The 19,862-nt window shown below is 42.9% G+C and overlaps 1 protein-coding gene across 8 annotated transcripts in view; it reads left to right on the top strand.

The window, feature by feature from the left end:
* Nucleotides 1-19,862, top strand: part of ELF1 (E74 like ETS transcription factor 1) — a 77,566-nt gene that overhangs the window by 34,788 nt on the left and 22,916 nt on the right. For 5 of the 8 annotated variants that reach the window (XM_072358136.1, XM_072358145.1, XM_072358197.1 and 2 more), the window contains 2 exons: nt 8,084-8,388; nt 15,726-15,900. In XM_072358136.1, coding sequence (XP_072214237.1) covers nt 8,317-8,388; nt 15,726-15,900 — 247 coding nt within the window. In that variant the 5' untranslated portion in view covers nt 8,084-8,316. Of the gene's footprint in view, nt 1-7,444; nt 7,708-8,083; nt 8,389-15,725; nt 15,901-19,862 lie in introns of those variants that run through there. The other 3 variants (XM_072358152.1, XM_072358171.1, XM_072358189.1) reach the window with 3 other exon arrangements.

Here is a 19,862-nt window from a genome sequence, read left to right as displayed (position 1 = left end):
GTATAGGCAGACTCAGGTATGTGATATGTTGGACTGTTTTGCAAGGTGCTATAAATGTTGGCTCCATGTAATCTGATACCAGGGTAGGACAGGCTAACTTAATGAAGGAAAATAGACAGCAATGTAAAAGAACTGGAAATTCAAGTCTAGCTGACTAATAGCAGCCTGCTCCGGAGGGTTTCTGACTGTTGATACTGCTGACAGCTGACAGCAAATGAGAGCAAACAGCAGAAATACCTCCTGATGTGCTCCTTACAGATTCTTTATAGACACTGCAAAGGTAAGATTTATGTTTCTGAACTTGACGGATCCGCTGGATGCAGCCGTGAGCAGACACATTGCTAAAGAGTGAAGCACCACACTGGGGCTTGCAAGCATATCTGTGTTGGGGAAGGGGAGGCTGCAGTGAGCTCTGCACCGCTTGGTTTGTGCCCCTTGTTGGCCGGTGCACAGCAGTTAAGTCAAACTTGTGTTTCTGAAATGGCTTGAGCGCTCAAAACACACAGAGGTGAATCACGAATATTTCTGTGGCTTTTTGGAATTATTTCCATGTTGTGTTCATTGTGTTTGACTGTACGAACTGGAATTGTTACCTGGAAGGGGAGAAAAAACGCTAAATGCTGAGATCTGTGTTGGGGAATCATTACTGAGCTTGGGCTTGAAGCGTCTTCTGCAGAACACACAAAGTCCAGTGAGAGTTTCACACGTGGATCTAAGATTAACAACCCAGGCTGGAGAAGGTCACCTGGATTGAGAAGCTTCCGACTTGCAGCTCATCTCTGCTGGCCTCTGTCAGTTTTCTCCCTTTAATGTATGTATTTTGTGTGTACTTACCTTGCAAGGTTGCGTTTGTGTTCCACCCACAGATGGCTGAAAAAGGATTTTTCTTCAATAAACAGAACATTTTTCCTCCAGGTGATCTGAAAATAACGACAGCGTTACTAATTTGTGGGGAAAGTGATTTTTAGAGGCTGACTGACAGTTCTGTGCCAGTATTTGCTACAGACTGTCAGCTGGTAATTTGGGAAGCTCGGCACCTGGCCAAGGCAATTATCTCCCATTTCCCTTGGTCCTTCTTCCTCCCACTGCCACCTCTGCTCTCTTGCATGCCTCCGTTAATCAGTGCAGCCACATCTCTCCGGGTCAGGCAGCTCTTCCCTCCCACACCCCTTTGACATGGTCTCCTCATATCCTGTGTAAGCTGTCTTGGAGCTCAGCCCTTCAACTTTCTCTACACCAAGACACTTTCCCCTTGAAATCAGTGTGATTTGACTTATCTGAAGCTGTCTTGTTCTGGTTGCTTCAGGATTGTGGTCCTAATTCTCTTTCTGAAGTGCTACTAAATGCTAGAAAAGGACTGAGAATGCCTTTTAAAACACTCATTCTGTGTCACCGGAATAATTCCCTTGGTGTACAGAAATGTCAGAACCAGGTTTTATCTTTTTTAACCTCCTTATTGAGATTTTGTGCAATACAGGAATTAGCGTGAAGTCTTTCTTACTCGTGTTATTTATTAATATTCGCGATTTGGATATCGTAGGGCAAGACAAAGAACAACCCCATCCCTGCAAATCTCTTGTTGGATAAAATGACCTGTACTGAATGCTACAGGAGAGGAAGTAATTAGAGATCTTTTGTTTTCCTTTGTCTCCATGCTCAGTATCACTTACTTCTTGGTGAGTTGGACTCTGCAGGCACCAGCAGTGCTATGTCATGTATTCATCTATTCTAGTTTTGAAGTGCTTAGTTTCATTTTATGTCATGTCTGCAGAGAGAAGTTTGACCAAGTACATCTCAGCTCATATATTTTTAATTGCTTTCCGTTCATCTGTTCAAAACCCATTGCTTCTGGACTAAATGGCTCGTCTCCTTCTTCTCATTTCATCAAGAGGGAGATGTGAGTACCTGATTTTTTTTCCTTCTCTTTACCATTTGTGGTGAATTGACAAGAGAGGCAGAGTCAAAAGGATCCAAAAAGAAACCGGGGCTGGTAAACTGTAGTTGTCAGCCTCAGCATTGAGTGGAGGTTACCATGCAGATGTAGCGTTATGCCTCAGGCAGCAAGAGGAGCAGATGTTTGCTATGAACGTTACTGTCTGAAGCTGGGTCCTGGATCCACGTTGCGTTAGTTTAGCAGCATCACACTTTTGCAAGCATTCTTTCTAACAGAAATCTGATGGTTGGTAGTAAAACCATGAGATAACCCATTGCTCTTAGTTCTTAGAAAGCCCAGCATTCCATCAGTGGCCAGGAAACACACTGCTGCAGCCCATGCTTGGTTGATGTTTTTCAAGCAGTGAAGACCTGACTTGCACATATTCTCTTTCCCCTTATGGCAGTAATTACACAGATATGAGTCATTGCAGGACTGAGCTTCTCTGCCCCCTAAACATGTGGTCTGCATGCTGAGACCTTGCAGGCTTGGCAACTGCAACTCTTGTGTGTATGGCTGCATCCTTGCAGGCCTGTGCTTACACTTGGTACTATACAGTCAAGCAACATTACCTGCTATTTGTCCATGTGTAGCTGAAGCAACACAGCTTATCAGTGAGCTGAGGCTTTAGTAACCAAATCCAGTTTGCTAGGTTTCAGAGCCCTGTGGATAGCCAAGGCTTCTGAACATCCACCCTCATCCCCTGTGCATTGGACATGTCAAAAAGCACCACCTGAGAGACTGAAGTACGCTGCCTTGTGTGGAGGGCTGGTGTATAGCAGCTGAGTTAGGTACCAGTGCTAAATAAAAGGGGCTCAAGATGTTACAAATATCAGGGTTCATTGCTTAAGAAAAAAAGGAAGGTTTTCAGGAGTTGGGGTGGTCTGTAGTCATTATTGTTAACAGTCTGGAAAGGAATCTTGCTTGATGTTAAATACTCAGGCTAACAAAGGTTGTTGCCAGAAAATAAAACACAAACAAAACATGATGATCACTGAACAAGTGATTTGTTCATGACAGCAAAGAACTCGCCACATGCGTTTCTGCTTTCTGCCCTCTGTGGGGTAACAGACTGCTTTTATTTGACACTTAAGGGAGGAGAGGGTCTCCATTTCACATACTTTCTGATCAAACCGTGTGCCTATTTTTCTCTTTTTTATGAGTAATTATGTATAACAGATGGAACCCTCTTACTCAGTGTCCTTTCTGCCGTGTGTGTGCAAAGAGCTCACGGTGACTTAGGCCTGTTTCCAGTCTGGTTGCAAACCACAGGCTCGTTGATATCGAAGATTTCCCTGTCCTTAACTGAAGCTCAGAAAAGGTCACTCTGTTGACTTACTATGTCAGCTGCTTTTTGCATGGTTTCCTTTAGGCAATGTGGCTACTGTAAGAAGATTACAGAGTGTGCCTTGTTTCTTTCCTTCCTCCATGATAGCCTAGTGTTGTTTTCCTATCTTCAATTTGTGTGAGCAGCTGAAGTACCGTGCCTTCAGAAATCTCTTGTGCCGAGTAACATCTGTTGTTCTTGCTTGTCATTTTGCTGGCCATGGATGCTCAGTGTCTTGGTTCAGAGCTCCAGTGCTGCTACATTTGTTAGTGTTACTGCACAGAGATAGCCATGCTGTGAAGAATGCTACTGCAGTGCGTACTGATAGTATTCACACTCTGCTGTGGGTAATGGAGGTCATCATGGGTGTGGGATTCCTGTGTTGTTAGAACTGAATCATTCCACTTTCTTTCCTTTCTATGCAAGTCAGACCCTACTGTCTACTGCTTGCGTGGTGTTTTAAGAAGGTACATTTCTACAGGGAACTGACTGGCTCTGGTATGATCCATCCTTAACCTCCACCAGCAGAAAGGAGTTAGAAACTTGAGTGGGTTGCTGCAGTTACCCCTGATAGTTTTCAGTCTTCATGTCTGAAATCTCCATTGATTCCTTTATTCTTCTCTTTCACTGATTCTCTTCTTCCTGCATCCACAGCGTTGTTCAGAAAGGGGTTTGGCATTTCTGTGAAGTCCCAACTTTGCTTCTTGCAGAATAGAGCTAACGTTGAAGACTGTCTTTGTAACTCATTGGGAAATTTCCGTCACCCGTCCTTTTGCTGAGATTACTTTTAGTATCAAGCTCTGAGTCTTCCAGATGTGCATCTTCAGCAAACATTTGAGTCTGTTGCTGGCACCTTTGGTGTAGGTTATGTGTGGCAAAGAGTGGTGGGGAGACATGATGTGATGTCCAGCCAGGGAGTCCTACAAGGCATCGTCTTCTGGGGTGTCAGAGTAGGAAAGTAAGGGTTAAAGTGGCTGAATGTGCTTTTGTTGGGCTGTTTGGTGAGATTGCTTCTAGATGTTGAAATCAGTAGAGGGAGGGGAATTTCCAGGGAGATAGAGATAATTTATTATGAATAAATAGTGTTCAGTTTTAAGGATTAAGCAAAATTAGGACATGGATTTATATAATATGTTTTAATGTATGTTAAAACTATTTAATATGACGCATTTCTGCAACAGCAAGTTAATAAAAGCCAAAATAAAAGCTTATTTATTCTCTGGTTCTGAAAACCTGATGTAAATTTTATGACAATATGTACTGGGTCCACTTTCTCCTGGGACTAATTGTATGTAGTCAGGCTTATTGTGCGTGTGAGTACAATTTATACATTTGGTGCTGTTTGCAAAGAAGTTGTTCTCTGTTCACAGATGTACGTAAAATCAGACAGGGAGGTAAGTAGCATTATATAGCAATGACAATAGTCATGTTTGTGTTAGCCTATGGACAGCAGGATCTTGTGATGCTTGGAATAATGGAAGTACAGTTTATAAAAATAGATGTGGGGGAAGATATGGCGGCTTTGGAGCTGTGCTGCCTTCTGTGAAAAGCTGCTGTTGTTCTGTATACTCCTGAGAAGGTGATATGGGTTAAAGTGCTTTGCATTATATTGCCACGCCGTTATTTCCCAGTTGATCACTTATTGCTATTTACCACCAAATAAAGAATGAGAAATGTCCCATAAGTGGTAACAGTTTGAGTGCCTAACCTTTGTAATGGCCATAAGGTTAGGTACAAAATCCTACTAAAGCCTGTTTTCTCGGTTGCCTTCCACTTTGATCATAGTGCTGTGGTTACATGGCGCTTGTTCTGTGTGGATTACTCTGGTCTACTCCAGTCTTAGGTTCCTTGGAGGTTCTTTTCTTGAGGTGGTAGGGAATGAGGAGCCTCCTGCATTGTCTTATTGCTCTGAGTCACTGGGTCAGGGTGGGGAAAATCCTTACAACAGTGTTTCAGTATCTGTTCCTGCAAATGTATCAGATTATTAAGAGCTTCCTGTTATCATCAAGTGTAACAATTTTAAGCATTGCTTGCCTGGATCCCATTGGGGTCACATGCAGTGCACTGTTGCAGTCTCCTCAATGATGTCAAATGACAGTGCTTAATTTTGCATTGAGGTGGTTGGATTAGGTGAGTTATCGGTTTTTTGGTTTGATTCTTGAACTATGAATATGAAAAAATATCTCTGTAGCTTTTAGTGTATTTGCTGTCACAGCTTCTGAATCACATCACTGCACGTCTTATGGGGAGTGGCTGAGGGAACAGGGGGTGTTCAGAGTGGAGAAGAGGAGGCTCAGGAGAGACCTTATCAGTCTCTACAGCTGCCTGAAAGGAGGTTGTTGTGGGGTGGGGGGTTGACCTCCTCTCCTGCATAACTAGTGATAGGATGAGAGAGAATGGCCTTGAGTTGCACCAGGGGAGATTCAGGTTGGATGTTAGGAAAAATTTCATCTCTGAAAGAGTGGTCAGCTGTTGGAATGGGCTGCCCAGGGAGGTGTTCAAGAAACATGTAGATGCTGTACTAAAGGACGTGGTTTAGCAGGGAATTGTTGCTGGTAGGTGGATGGTTGGACTGGATGACCTTGGAGGTCTTTTCCAACCTTGGTGATTCTCTGATTCTGTGATTATTGTGCATCTTGGTGCAGCATCTACTGTAAAATGTTAATATTTTACTACACAGTGACCTGGCACTAATGGAAGAATATGGCAGCTTCCAGTGAAAATAATATTTAAGTATGATTTGTATTTTGCTTACTGCTTAGAATGAATTATAACTCTGTAATACAAAGAAATACTAATGGTTGAAGTCACTCCCACTAATCAGTGAAAAGGGACTTCTACCCCCAAAGGATCCCGGGCAAATATGGGAATCCTCTCAGCTTCCCAGTGCAGACTTACTTAAATATGAGCATGAAGCTAATTGCACAGGGAGAACCAGAATGCAGAAAGTGCTTACAGTCCTCTCCATTACACAAGTTGAACCCGTGTGTATGATTAAAGAGTGCAAATGCCTGAAGGCTTGTAACTTTTTAAGGCCAACAGCAATTAACAGCATCAACATAAAGGCAGGACACATGCTGTGTCAGAGATACGGTACGTTGGAAATGTTAAATTATATAGTATGTACTTTGCTTTTAGGCTAACATGTGGGATGGTATAACACGATCCCTTTGTGCTGGTGTTGTGTGCAACTTCCTCCCTGCACTTCTGTTTTCTAAGAGAAGAGCCCAAGTGCTTAAGTTGAGGGTTAACCCAGGACAATACAGTTGCATGTAACTCTGTCAGTACCCCTGCCCTGCTGATATGCAGGGAAACCTTAGGAACTATTCAAGCTAGCCTGCAAGGTGGGAAGGACTGAGGCTGTGCACCAATGGCTGCCAAAGCATTTCCCTTTCCTTTTGTGCATGCAGCTCCCATTAATGCGAATATTCTCCAGTTAGGATCGTGGCTGCTCTTAAAAATGTTTCAAGAGCTCGTCGAAGCAAGTAGTGGAAGCTGGGGAGGTTCTCCTGGCTGCGTAACTTTGGTTTTCCTGATTTCTTAGAAGGGTAGGATTCAGTGACCTCAATGAGACTCCCTGAAGGCACTGTCATCACTGCTTAGGAATTTGGGAATACCACAATCTATATGGGAAAAACAGCTGCTATATTTCTTAGAGTGAGGGAGTACAAGCGTGTGACTCGGTCCTCCCTAATTAAGCTGCTTGGCATCAGAGAGAGGAAGGTGCCCTTCCTTTTTAACCTGTTGAAGAAACAAGGTGCAGCCGGCAGCCGCTCATGAGCCGGAGGTGGCACCTCACAAGCAGCAGCAACATCCAGTGCTCTGTGGTCTCAAGTGAGGCCCATGTGCATTGCTGACAGACTGGGGATCCGCCAGGCCTCTGCCTCGAGATATTCCATCACAGCAGCGCTTCTCCACATGCAGCTTGAATAGTTTGATCAAAGTTAATCTCTCATCTCGCTTTCTCAAGGACTTTTCCTCCAGAAGTGATGCAGCTCATCTCCGTCCAAGCTTAAGTCGACCATGTTTAGCTTTAGCACTGATGAGTAAGTGAAAACGCAGGAGATGTAAGCATGCATCCGTCCAGTGAAACTGTTTACATTCCATAGTTGGGGATTCTTTTATGTGCTGTGCGGGTTGGTTTTTTTTTTGCCTGTTCTAATTTGCCATGACGTGGTCAGTGCAGTTTCCTTCCGGCTGCTCGCAAGCCTGTGGTCGAGATAAGGATACATTTACAGCGCGTTATTAAAAAGGAGCTGGAGATCTGCTTCATGGAGAGACCTGGGGACTCTCTGGCCCATATGAGGAATTTAGTGGCTGTTTTTCTGTTGTGAACCGTGGGAATTGAGATCGAGGGCGTTTCTTTTGCTAAAGAACAGCCCCGCAGAACTGGAGCTGTGTGAGAGGCAGAAAGGTGATACGCTTGAGGTATCCTGCAGCTTGGTAGGTCAGTCTGTGTTCTGTGTTTTGTTTTTAGTGTAACTTGGAGATCATTTAGTTAAGGTGAAAACTGCATGTATGAATCAGGTGGAAAGATGGATTTTCTTTTTGTTGGCTTTCGTAACTTCTTCTTAGTGTTGGTTGAATGCTTTTAATATGAAACACTTAGAAACTTGTGTCTCGCTTCCTGAAACAGTTCTATTTATTCCTTTAAAGGACGTATGGGTTAGTGGGAGTAATACCTCTGGGAATCAGAAGGTATCCAACCTCCTTATCGCCAGGTAGAACACTCATAGACGTGACTAAGCTTCGTAGTGAGAGCTGTGCTTTCAGGTAGCTAAAGCAATGAGTTCCTAATTGTAATTCTGTTTTTCCTTCCTCAGAGATAAACAGCTGTCCACGTGGGAGAAACAACTCAGGAAAGAATTCTCCTTGGTTTCTTTTAGAAGAGGAGGACCCTGGAACGCTGATGATCTGAGAACTACTGAAACTGCCACTTGGTTCATTCTGTGATCCTGCCTTTCTGCCCTGCTGCACCCTGGTGACACTGTCCATTCTTTTCCGTTTGAGAACGTTTTTCTTCTTATGTGGAGCTGAGGGCTGGGAATGCGTTATTATGGCAGCAGTTGTACAGCAGAATGAGCTTGTGTTTGAATTCGCCAGCAACGTCATGGAGGATGAGCAGCAGGTATGGGATGGTGGAAGGAACGGCATTTGTACAAGTTGGTGCAAGGAATGTTAGGAAAACACGAGGAAAAGGTGTTGTCTAAAACACAAGAAAGCCAACACTGAGATCATTATTGTTGCAGCAGATCTCCGCAGTTTCAAAAGCTTCCTGTTGCTTCCTGTAACTTACGCGAGCAGAGCAGAAATTGGTTGAAATGATGTAACTTCTGCAGTATTGCAGAGACCTCCTCTGAAGGTGGTTTTCCTTTGTCACTGATTTGTGCCAGTAGAATCCATTCAGGCTGTAAAATTCCTGACATTCTGGTATTTCACAGTTGCTTTAAGTTTTGCGGTGTGCAGGGATAAAATCCACTACAGGTGACTATAAGGAACAGTAAGTGTCTGCTCCCTGCTCTTTGCTGATTGGTTTGTAAATTGCATTACTGTGCGTATATCAGCTATTCAGAGCTAAGCTTCAAAATAACATAAATGGGTTTCTTTCACACTGTGGGGAAACTGCCTGTTTCTGTCTCATAAAACTCAGGTAGTTCTAGGTTATTTAAACCACATCCTCTGAGTCCTGAGGCTTCAGCAGTGAAATCCTATTGTAAAACTCGGGCAGCTCTTCTATAGGTGGTGGCTCATGGTAGGGTTCTGCATTGGTTAACGATAAGTTTGGCATCTTATTTACTATTATGGAGCAACAGTTCTTGTGGAGATTTTAAGACTTAGTCTTCTAGAGAGACAGCTGAGAACTGTTGCTGCAAATTGCTCCTCTTTTTGTGAATGTGAAAAGCATTTGTCCTCTGCTTTAAAAATACTTCTGGCTTCATAACCTGGACTGTGGGTTTTTTCTGTGGCCTCATGTTTGGCTGGACCAGTGTCCCGTTTCTGCTGTCAGACTCGTGCCATCGTTTCAATGAACTGAGTGTTGTCTGTCTGAAGTGCTAACTCAGTTTTGGGTGGAACTAGAAATGTAACTTCCTTCCCTGTATTTTTCCAGAGCCTGTGGCAGTCTGGGGATTTAGATATGGGAATTGCACAAACATAGTGGAAAATGAGCCGTATTTATTACTTCTCTGTGTTGTTTGTTGCTGTTTTTACTTTACAAGTCAAGGGAAGGAGGAGAGCTGCTTCATTGTGATTTCTTGGAGGAGCAGTGCAAGAATAATGGCGTTGTTTGATTTAGCTATGCATTCTGTCTCTTGCAGTTTCTTCAGATGCTCACTGGAAAAGCTTTAAATAAATAAATAAATACATGGAACATTCAAGAGTAAAACCTCCCTCAATGGAACTCTCCTAAATGGAGGCCAAACTTAACCTTGGCGTGTGTCTCATAACCCAGATAAATCCTACTCCGGATTAAGCCTAAGGAAAGAAGGCATCCTGGAGCATACCCTACAGGAGATGTATTGAAAGATGTGGAATGCCATAGCAGAACATTCCTTGCTGCAAACACTTGGATGGGAGCTCTGTTTAAATCAGTAGGTTGTCTTAGTTCATATATCAAAGTTTCAGGTAGCCAGCTAGATGTCTGCCTGAAGGTAGATACTATATATGCAGATGTGGAAAAGAAGCCTGAAGTAGGCAAAGATGTGGGAAACTGGAACAAGATTTAACTTGGATAAAGGTAGATTAATATGCTATTAACACAAAAAGGTTGATCATGTGTATAACTCATTGATATGCTTCTTACAATGTAGAAGCTATTGGTATAGATACTATGGAGTTTTTCAGTTCCAGACAATTTATATTTTGGGATATATATACCATAACTTGTGTACTTCGAGCATTTTAGTCCTAGAAGTGCTCTGTGTTGATCGAAAACATTTTATGAGCTTCATCAGGATACAAAATAGTAGAAACATAGAATTGCTCAGGTTGGAAAAGACCTTAAAGACCATTGAGTCCAACCACAACCTAACCATACTACCTAAACTAACAGCCCTCTGCTAAGTCATGTTCCTGAGCACCACATCCAAACGGTTTTTAAACACATCCAGAGATGGTGACTCAACCACCTCCCTGGGGAGCCATCTTTATGTACAGGTGCCAATTAACTGATCTTTGAGTAATAATTTTTGCTATTTTCTCAAAAGCTGGAGTTGAGGTTACTTTGATACTCACATTCTTGTCGAGGCTTTGTCCGGAGCCCTTTTGTGCCAAGAACTGTTAGGACATGAAACAGCTGTGGGGAGAAGTTCAGGGTCTAGATGGCAGCTACATTTTCTGTTTCAGGGAAGTCATAATTCATGGCCATTTATTTATTTTCTCTTAAGTCTCGGTTAAACAGCCGTAAATTATGAACAGTCCATTTGCAAATCTAAGCATTCAATCAGCGGCAAATGCCAGCAGGAGGGGCTTGGTTGTGTGGCTCTGTGTGAATGGGAAGGGCTCTTTTCTATCAGATTTATCCCTTTCCGTTTAGGAAGTAATGTTTTTTTGTTTGTTCTTTTATTTATTCCTTGGAGGGCTCATTTGTAACATTGTGTTACATGGTGAGGAAGAAATGTGGTGAAAATAACTTCATAATTCTGAGAAGGGAACAAAATGACTAATGCTAATGGTACTGATAGGTGGACTGGCTGCTGCTATGTGTCAAAGATCACGTTTAAGTAGAGGTTTTGTGGATTTTATATTTATTGACAGAGGCACTGTGCATGTAGAACTGGGCAGGAGCTCCTACAGGCTTTGGCTGAGTTAACACTGCTGCCCAGAACTGCTTTTCTTTACATCTGCAGCTTAGAATCATAGAGTCATAGAATCCTTTGAGTTGGAAGGGGCCTTTAAAGGTCATCTAGCCCAGCTCCCTTGCAGTGAACAGGGACGTGCACAGCTAGGTTAGATTGCCCAGGGCCTGATCTAGCCTTGCCTTGAAAGTCTTTAGGGAATGGGCATCAACCAAATTTCTGGACAACCTGTTCCAGTGTCTCACCACCCTCACTGTAAAAGACTTTTTCCTTATATCCAACCTAAAGCTGCCCTCTTTAAGCTTAAAGCCATTTCACCACAGACCCTGCTGAAGAGTGTGTTTCCTTCTTTCCTGTAGTTCCCCTTCAGATACTAAAAGGCTGCTATCAGGTCACCTCGGAGCCTTTTCTTCTCCAGCCTGAACAGCCCAACTCTTTCAGCCTCTAACTAAAGTCCAAGCCCTTAGGTTGGACAACAACTTCTGCCTCATCTTCTCAGGACTTGATTTGCTCTTCCACATTCCCTGGTGCTCTGTAATATGAAGTCATCTCAGGAACACTGGTGGTGCTGGAGCTGAAAGCCACTGTCAAGGCCAAGTTCTGTGTTTTTGTCTATTTCCAGCTTCTACGGGAAGTCCCCACTTTTCAGCTTGCTGTTTTATGAAGACTCAAGAAATAGTTGTGATATCCATCCTGTGGTACTCCTAAACAGTATTTATCTTCTTCCAGAATCCCTCTGGTCATGTCTCAGATCCTGTCCATGGGAATGCCTGGAAAGCTGAGAGGCTGCTTCAGTGTTTGGCATGGGAACGTCTGTGAGAGAAAGCTGGAGCCTATTTTCTAGTCATCAAGATCACTTTGCTTAGTTTTTATTAGTGTTTGTTCTTGTTTGTGCCTCTAGATTTGTTGTCGTTGTTGTTTTCCCAAAATAAATGGCCAAATGTATCTTAAATATGAAAGCTGGTTTTTGCATGGAGGCTTCTTATTTCTTTAATCCCCATGTAACTTTTCCTTCTTATATCTTATGTTGTCTCATAAGGTGACACTACATCCAGGGTAGAAGAAATCTCCTTTATTATTTATGGTTTTTGCAGGAGTTTTAGGAGTTTTAGTTTTTCCCCTCATAGAGAATGGCCGATGCTTTGCAGAGACCTGTTCATGGGGCATTCAAGGAACTTCAGCACTTCCAAATAGTTATAGGTCCGCATATAAGGTTGGCCTATGGAAAAAAATTACGCTGTGAGGGATTTGGTGCGAAAGACTTGGGAAGATTTTAGCATAAGCTGAAGTCCTTTATTTGCCCAGCAAATGGGGAAGATGTGTTGAAGCCAAACCAAAGCTTGGTGCGGCTAGGATGCCATGCTTTAACTATATCATGGTGGTAGTAGGAATAATACAAGTAATACTGTTTGTTTAATCAGAGGGTTACTTTCAGTGATGCAGAGTCTAGGCGGAGGCCTGTAACTAGCGGTATTCCCCAGGGGTCACTACTGATCTGGTCTTGTTTAACTGCCATCATTCATCCCTTCAGGGTGAAGGGATAGAATGCAATCTCAGCGAGTTTGCTGATGATAGAAAGCTGGAAAGCTGTGGTACCATTCAGAAAGAGCTGGACAGGCTGGAAAGTTGGGCAGAGGGGAACCTGATGAGATTCAACATGGCTAACTGTGGAAGAATAACTGCATGTATCAGTACTGGTTAGGGGGCTGACCTGCTGGAGATGAGCTCTGCATAGAAGGACCTGGGCGTCCTTGTGGGCAACAGGTTTTCCATAAGCAAGGGGCAGTGGGCACAGATTGGAACACAAGGAGTTCTGTATGAACATGAGGAAAAAATTCTTTACTTTGAAGGTGACAGAGCACTGGATCAGGCTGCCCAGAGAGGCTGTGGAGTCTCCTTTGGAAATGTTTAAAACCTGCCTGGACACTTTTCTGTGGCACCTACCATAGGGAACGCACTGTAGCTGAGGGCTGTACTGGATGATCTCCAGAGGTCCCTTCCAACCCCTACAATTTTGTGTGATTCTGTAATTAATAATAAGAAGTAGTCTTTAATCCAGCAGTGTTTTCCCTTTATGGAATTACACGGTACCATCATAGGGAGCTGTAGTGATCATGGTCACTTGTGCAATTCAAAGTATGTACAGAATTATTCCTCTGTTTTGAGAGCTACAAGAAGCTTGAGCTTGCCCCATAGTTGGGATTCAGGTACTTTCAATGAAATCAAGATCATTACAGAAGTGCCAAGGTGAGGTTTTTATCTTTCTGTGGTTTTGTGTGTATCAGTATTAATTAGTAGTAGCACTTAAAACTGAATGAGTTGCTTGTGAAAGGAACCATAACCAATCGCAAACATACAAAATAGTGGTGATCTTTTTTATTCAGAAACGTCTTTTGAATTCAGTTTGTTTTTGGTTGCATTGATGTTTTCCTTGCTGTAGATGTTTATTGGTATCTATTTCAATTCCTTTTCATATCCATGGCAGGATAAAAGATCCATGCTTTGCACAGCCTTGCAGAGTAGACCATACTTGATCGTATCGATCAGACCCATTGCTACATAGTGGTGAAGGATGGTACCTTAACGAACGGATGATTGGGCTGCTGCAATTAGGTTTCACAGCAGAGTGACTAGTAGTGCTGGAGATAAATAGGGCTTTGAGAAACAGATAAAAGTGATGAAGAATCAGTTTGTTCAGTGTTTCCTTTCTTATTCTGGAATGGAAGACTGAAGCATAACTGTGGTGTTGGTGTTTTTGCCTCTTGGAGACAGTTAGTGGTACGAACTTCAGTCATTAGAGAAGGACGGTGCTAAGACAGAGAGAATTCTTATCCAGAAGGAGCTAACAGGAGGCTCATCCTAAGCACAAATGGCTCCTTGAGAGACAATCCCCTACAAACTTTGCAAGCCTTGCGTATCATACTAGTGCAAGCATAGCAGTGGGAGGTAAGGACAGATTGCCTTACTGCAGAGGCACTACAGGAAGGCAGCTGACCAGTTTGAGATCATAGAATCATAAAATGCTTTGGGCTGGAAGGGATCTCAAAGACCATCAAGTTCCAGCTCCCCTGCCACAGGCAGGGCCACCAACCTCCATATCTAACACTAGACCAGGCTGCCCAGGGCCACATCCAACCTGGCCTTGAACACCTCCAGGGACACAGTATCCACAACCTCTCTGGGCAGCCTGTGCCAGCACCTCACCACTCTCATAGTGAAGAACTTACGCCTGACATCCAACCTAAATCTTCCCTCCTTGGGAAATGGCAGATTTTGTCCTGCCTTTCATGTGTTCAAGTTGGATGTCTACGCCAGAATTAGGCACCCTGTCACCAGCTCCTTTTTATAGTCAGGGGAGAGAAATTGGTGTTTTTACAGGGCCTGATTGATCCTATCGTGACACAGGAGCCTAAAACTGGTCAGGGAGATAGTGCTCTGTAAAAACCCCCCTCTTGACTCTGAAGGAAACCTAGGCTCGTTGGCTCAAGTCTTAGTATAGTGCTTGAAGTCAGGTGAGATGAACATCACCCCTAGTGTCTGTGAGCTAGAAAAGGATGAGAATATCAAAGTCTTCCTATTTGTGTCTTCCCTATCTAACATCCATGCTTTTCACCTTCTTAGTAGACTGCTGAACAGATGCTAGAACTTACTGTTGAAAATCTTCCAAACGCAGACAGTATTTTATTTTTCCTCATCTCATTACACTGCTTTTTTCCTTATTTTGCTTGTATTTGGTTTTGTAGGCTTTTAATTTCTTAGTAGAGCATTTATGATAGAACCCCCTACAAATATTAGCTTTGTTTCCTAACTCTTGATTTTTTTTCCCCCGTTGCCCTTTGCCATGGTTGTTGTTGAGGCATATAGTACAAAACACAGAGCAATTCCGGATGGTAATTATTGCTTCATAAAGATCCTAATTGCACTTTCTCCTTTCAATATGTACGTTCCAGACCTCTTCTGTGGGAGGTGCTGACTCCCATTGCTGTTCTCTGCATGGAGACGGCAGCTCTGAGACCATTTGCTGCTGCTGGCGGCCTTTGCAGTGGCAAGTTTGTGAGCCATGAGCAATGCCCAAATGAGCATCATTACATCTGTTGTTATTTTCCTTCTTGCATGGTTAAATTAAAACAAACAAAAACCCTGCTTAAGTTTTGCATATCTTTGTTCTTCTGTGGAGAACAGTAAGTTACCCCTAAGCTACTGTCTCACAGAAAACTTGGTACTGGTAACACCTTCATGCAGTGCTCACAGCCACACCACCCCCCACCCCCAGCTAGACAGGAAGAGCAGGAGGTGCTTGCAGCGAGTTGCTTGCTGCTATCATTGCCAGCAGAGTTTGACTTCTACTGAACCACTCCATCCCTCTGTTCTGTCAGCCTTTTAGCTGCAGAATGATGTTGTGGGAGTCTTGTATTACCTACTGCAACCATGTCAGTGTATTGTATACTATCTGTAGTGATATTTAGCCTCTGTCCCATAGCAGGATGATGCTGCTGGTTTTGTTTTGCGTGCTAAAAATCATCTTGTTTTTCAGCACTCAATCTCGATCGTCCAATATTTAGGTGACGTGCTTTGGGTTTGTTGGAATCCTCATCAGTAAATGCTTAAATTGGGTATGTTCTAACTGCTGTTACTTTAATTTTCCTCTTTTTGTTGTTTTTTTCTACAGCTTGGTGATCCATCCATTTTCCCTGCTGTCATCGTGGAACATGTCCCTAGTGGAGATCTCCTAAACAACTATTCTGGCTTAACCTGCGTGGATGAGCCCAGTGACATGATCACTGAGAATTCTCTGGATGTTGCAGAGGAGCAAATCATCGAAGATGATGATATCCCCCTCACAGGTTTGCAATGCAGTTTTTTATCTGCCATGCTTTTGCATCAAGACGATTGTGGCCAGCAGCAAGGAAAAACCGAGTGGCAAAAATGAATAGGAAACAAAGTTACAATGATACTGAATGCTCTCAATCCTGTGTAAGATAGAGAAGATGGTATTATTCCAGTACCAGGTGGCTTGTGATTCCAGCTGCACAGCTGGTACAGTGACCCATCATCCATTAGTACAGATTAAGATAGGGTTCTATTCAGAGTACCAAAACGGTTGTGCATTGCTCTTCATGTTATTTTTTTGCCCTTTTATTTTTAGTGGTTGATATGTACCAAAAAAGCAGCAATATACAGCATGTGTACATGTACTAGTTTGGTTTCTTGAGGGTTATGCAAATGGCCAACTGTAAAATGTGCATGTCAGCATGACGCTGATATTGGTGCGCTCAGCATAGAGTTCATTTTAGATCTCTAATAATAATAAAATGTTTAAAACACGGATGTCCTGCATAAATACTGTTAGGAAGGATAGTGCAGAAGAGAAAGCTTGAGGATACGTCCAATTTAAGAAACTTATTCAAAACAAAACGATAACAAAAAAAGCCCCCAAAGCAAACAGTAATTCGGTGAAAGTGGGTATTTGGAGCATTTTTGCAGACTTAAGTCTGAAAGGTGAGGTTGATGCTTTACAGAGCTGAGGTCTGTGCCGTCCTTCAGTGATGAGGCTTTTCCAGCTGAGCCTTCCCCAGGGCTGGAGGCAGCTTGCTGGTTCCAGTCATGGCTCTGATATGACTTCCAAAGGCTCTATTACAGCCTTTTACCACCAAAAGCCAAACTCAGCAGAACTTGACATGAGGTGCAGTTCAGTTCATAGAGTAAATAGACGTGAACCATTCCCTATAAATGGTTTTATCTAAGTGCCACCCCCCCTTTTTTTAGCCATGTGAACAGACTGTGACTGTACAAATAATTTAGCTGATTATTGAAGAAAATCTAACATGCCTAAACGTTATTTCAAGTTGAGACCTCATGCCAACTATTCACTTGCTATTCATTTGAATTATTCACACTGTAACTGGCATTTCCTCAGAGTGTTATTTAAGCACCACTTAATGCGACTGTGTGAATATTTTGGAGTTGATGAATTTCATAGTTTTCCTGAATCTGTATCCGCTGTAATACATTGTGTGTGAATTGACGGTTGCGTGAGTAATTGTGAAACTCCACTTTTGTGACTACTCTTGCTAAAAGATTTTTTGTTGCTAACGTAAATAGTCACATGAGAAGGGTTTGCTGCCAGAGAGCGAAAATATGTAATCCTTGTAACTGATGGTGTCCAAGGGATACTTTGGAGGCAGACAAGCGCTGTATTGTTAACGTCTTCCATTGTAGCTGAAGCAATCTGTTTTTCTTTAAAGGCCAAGTCCTTAGAAAACCAGAGCTGTGACTCTGTAGAGATCATCGTGATGAAGGAGATGCTAACTAATTATCTGGTTCACACTGCAGTGTGCTGCAGGTTTCTTTGGCCACTGGGAGCTGAGTGCTTGGCTTTGCATGAAGAGATGACTCCAAGCTGGGCAGGGAGCAGCACCCACCGCTCAGGGCTCAAGGTGCTTCCACAGCAGGTTTATATCAGGGAACCCCTGCCAGTCCCTAGTAGGGCAGGATTACAGGGCCAGGGAGGGCAAGAGCTCCTCATGAAAGTGGGGAGAGAGCATAGAGAAAGGAGTATGGCTTCATCACCTTTCTGCCTAGGTGTCAGGTACACAACCCAACCAAATTGCTAGAGTTAGGTGCAAGCATATCTTGCAGCTGGGCTGCTTGTGAAGCGGGGCTAATCACAGCTAACATTTCCCACCTACTTGGTTTTCTGGTTGTTTCTTATCTTTGAGGCTTCCATCTTAATTTTGTGTGTGTTTGTTTCAACAGTGAAATGGGTTGTTTTGCTCTTGGAAGTTTGCACAAATCTTTTCAGTCACTTCCACGTTATTCTGCTGAGAGAGAATCAGACCTTGTAAAGACTGTACTAAATCCAATTTAAAACATTCAGAGGACTGAAGTTCACAGCAAAATGAAACTGAAAATGCCAACGTTACTCAGAAATGGTTGCTAAATAAGCATGAATCTTTTTTTGAAGCTATGAGTTTTTTCAGTGCTGCTTTTTGTCTGTTGTACACTAAGCTTTCGTTTTCCCCTGAACTACAAGTAATTAGAAGTAGGTCTGATGAAACTGCAGGAATTACTATTGAGTGTTGTATCTGCAGAATTACAGGCTATGGTAGGCTTCTGTGCCTAGCTTAAGCCATTCAAAAGTAGCTATGACACTGCTGTGATTAGTATCTGTATTATGAATTATGACCCTCAGAAAACTACAGCTATAAGAACAGCATCTGTTTTACTTGAAACCCTGCTGAAAGGTGGCCAAAAGCCAGTTTTCTAGCTGTGTTATACACACCGTAATCTTTTTATAATTAATAGGCAGGCTTACCTTATCACTCTCTACATTTAACAACACATTTCACTGGAAAGACTGTGACGGCAATTTGTACGGTCAGTTTGTTGCCAGTATTATGTGACCCCAAACGATTAACTGTCATGTAGTAAAAGATGATTAAGAAAATAGATTGGAGCACTTGGCTTTGAATGGAGTTTTATCACTGAAGAGAATATCGAGTTGCGTAGTTTTTGGGTTTTTTTTTCTCCTCTCTGAAAAATACGGGGGGATAAAGTTTTGCATACAATAAATTTTAGGCCATCTTGTCAGATTGGTATGATTTGCTGCATTTTATTTACCTTATTAATGTAACTAATTAGAGTTATTAAATGCACAGGAAGGAGGAACTAATGAGATTATGTAACTTCCTGAATTATTTCTTTTTCTCAAAGCTGGCACGTGTAATATAGAAAAACAGCAGGTAATCAGGCTCTGCCATTTTGTGGTTCACCTGTGCTTCCTCACTGAAACAGTGAGAATTATTGTGTGAGGGGGGAGGGGCAAAAGATTGGCACATTGATTCGCTGTGCCCTGATCTGAATCCAGAGCATAGAAATCAAGGTTCTCATAGATCAGCAGTGAAACTTAACAACCAATTGAAAAGTTATTAACAGTCTGTCCAAGTTTGGTAGCATTTGGCTTGTGCATTTGGTGAACTTCTAGCACTGATGGCACAAGCCAAGCTGTTCAAGTAAGAGAACGAAGGGAAAGTGCTACGTATTGTAAACCAGCCAAAGGGCTGCTGAGTTGGAAACAGAATTTTGCAGTCATAATATGTGAGAAAAGGAAGTGTGATGCTTAGGGCTCCCTGAATCACATGCATTCTTAAAGTAGCACTTGGTTATCCAGCATCGCTTAATAACAGGTGCAGAACTTCTATTAAAAAGCAATAAACTTCCCAGAAAGTCAATCATCAGTGGACTTTCTTCTGATATTAGGAGGAAGTTTTTCACACAGAGGGTGGTGACGCACTGGAACAGGTTGCCCAAGGAGGTTGTGGATGCCCCATCCCTGGAGACATTCAAGGCCAGGCTGGATGTGGCTCTGCGCAGCCTGGTCTGGTGGTTGGTGACCCTGCACATAGCAGGGGGCTTGAAACTGGATGATCATTGTAGTCCTTTTCCAGGCCATTCTATGATTCTTCCTTCTTTTAGCAATTCTACATTTCTTCCAATGTTATTCTGAGGCTGTGGTCCCTTTTAGTTGATACACTTAAATACAGCTGTGACAAGCACAGCTCATATCCAGTCTGGGCAAGGGCCCCCATCATTAGCTCTTTGGGCCTGGTTGCTATGAGAGAGAGTGGAGTGGGATCCCTGAGCTGAGTGATGGGAAATGAGCAGCCACCTGGTCAGGAGGTGTGAAGTAGGAAGGTGTAAAGCATTCAGAAGTATGCTAGGTGGGAATCTGGGCTGAAGGAAGGAGCTTCAGGCTAGATGTTTCTTTGTCCATCAGGTGAGAAGAAAGCCTTGTCTGGGCAGGCCT

This window comes from Excalfactoria chinensis, chromosome 1 (assembly GCF_039878825.1).
Source record: "Excalfactoria chinensis isolate bCotChi1 chromosome 1, bCotChi1.hap2, whole genome shotgun sequence".
Lineage (NCBI taxonomy): Eukaryota > Metazoa > Chordata > Aves > Galliformes > Phasianidae > Excalfactoria > Excalfactoria chinensis.
This window is presented reverse-complemented; position numbering and strand designations above follow the sequence as displayed.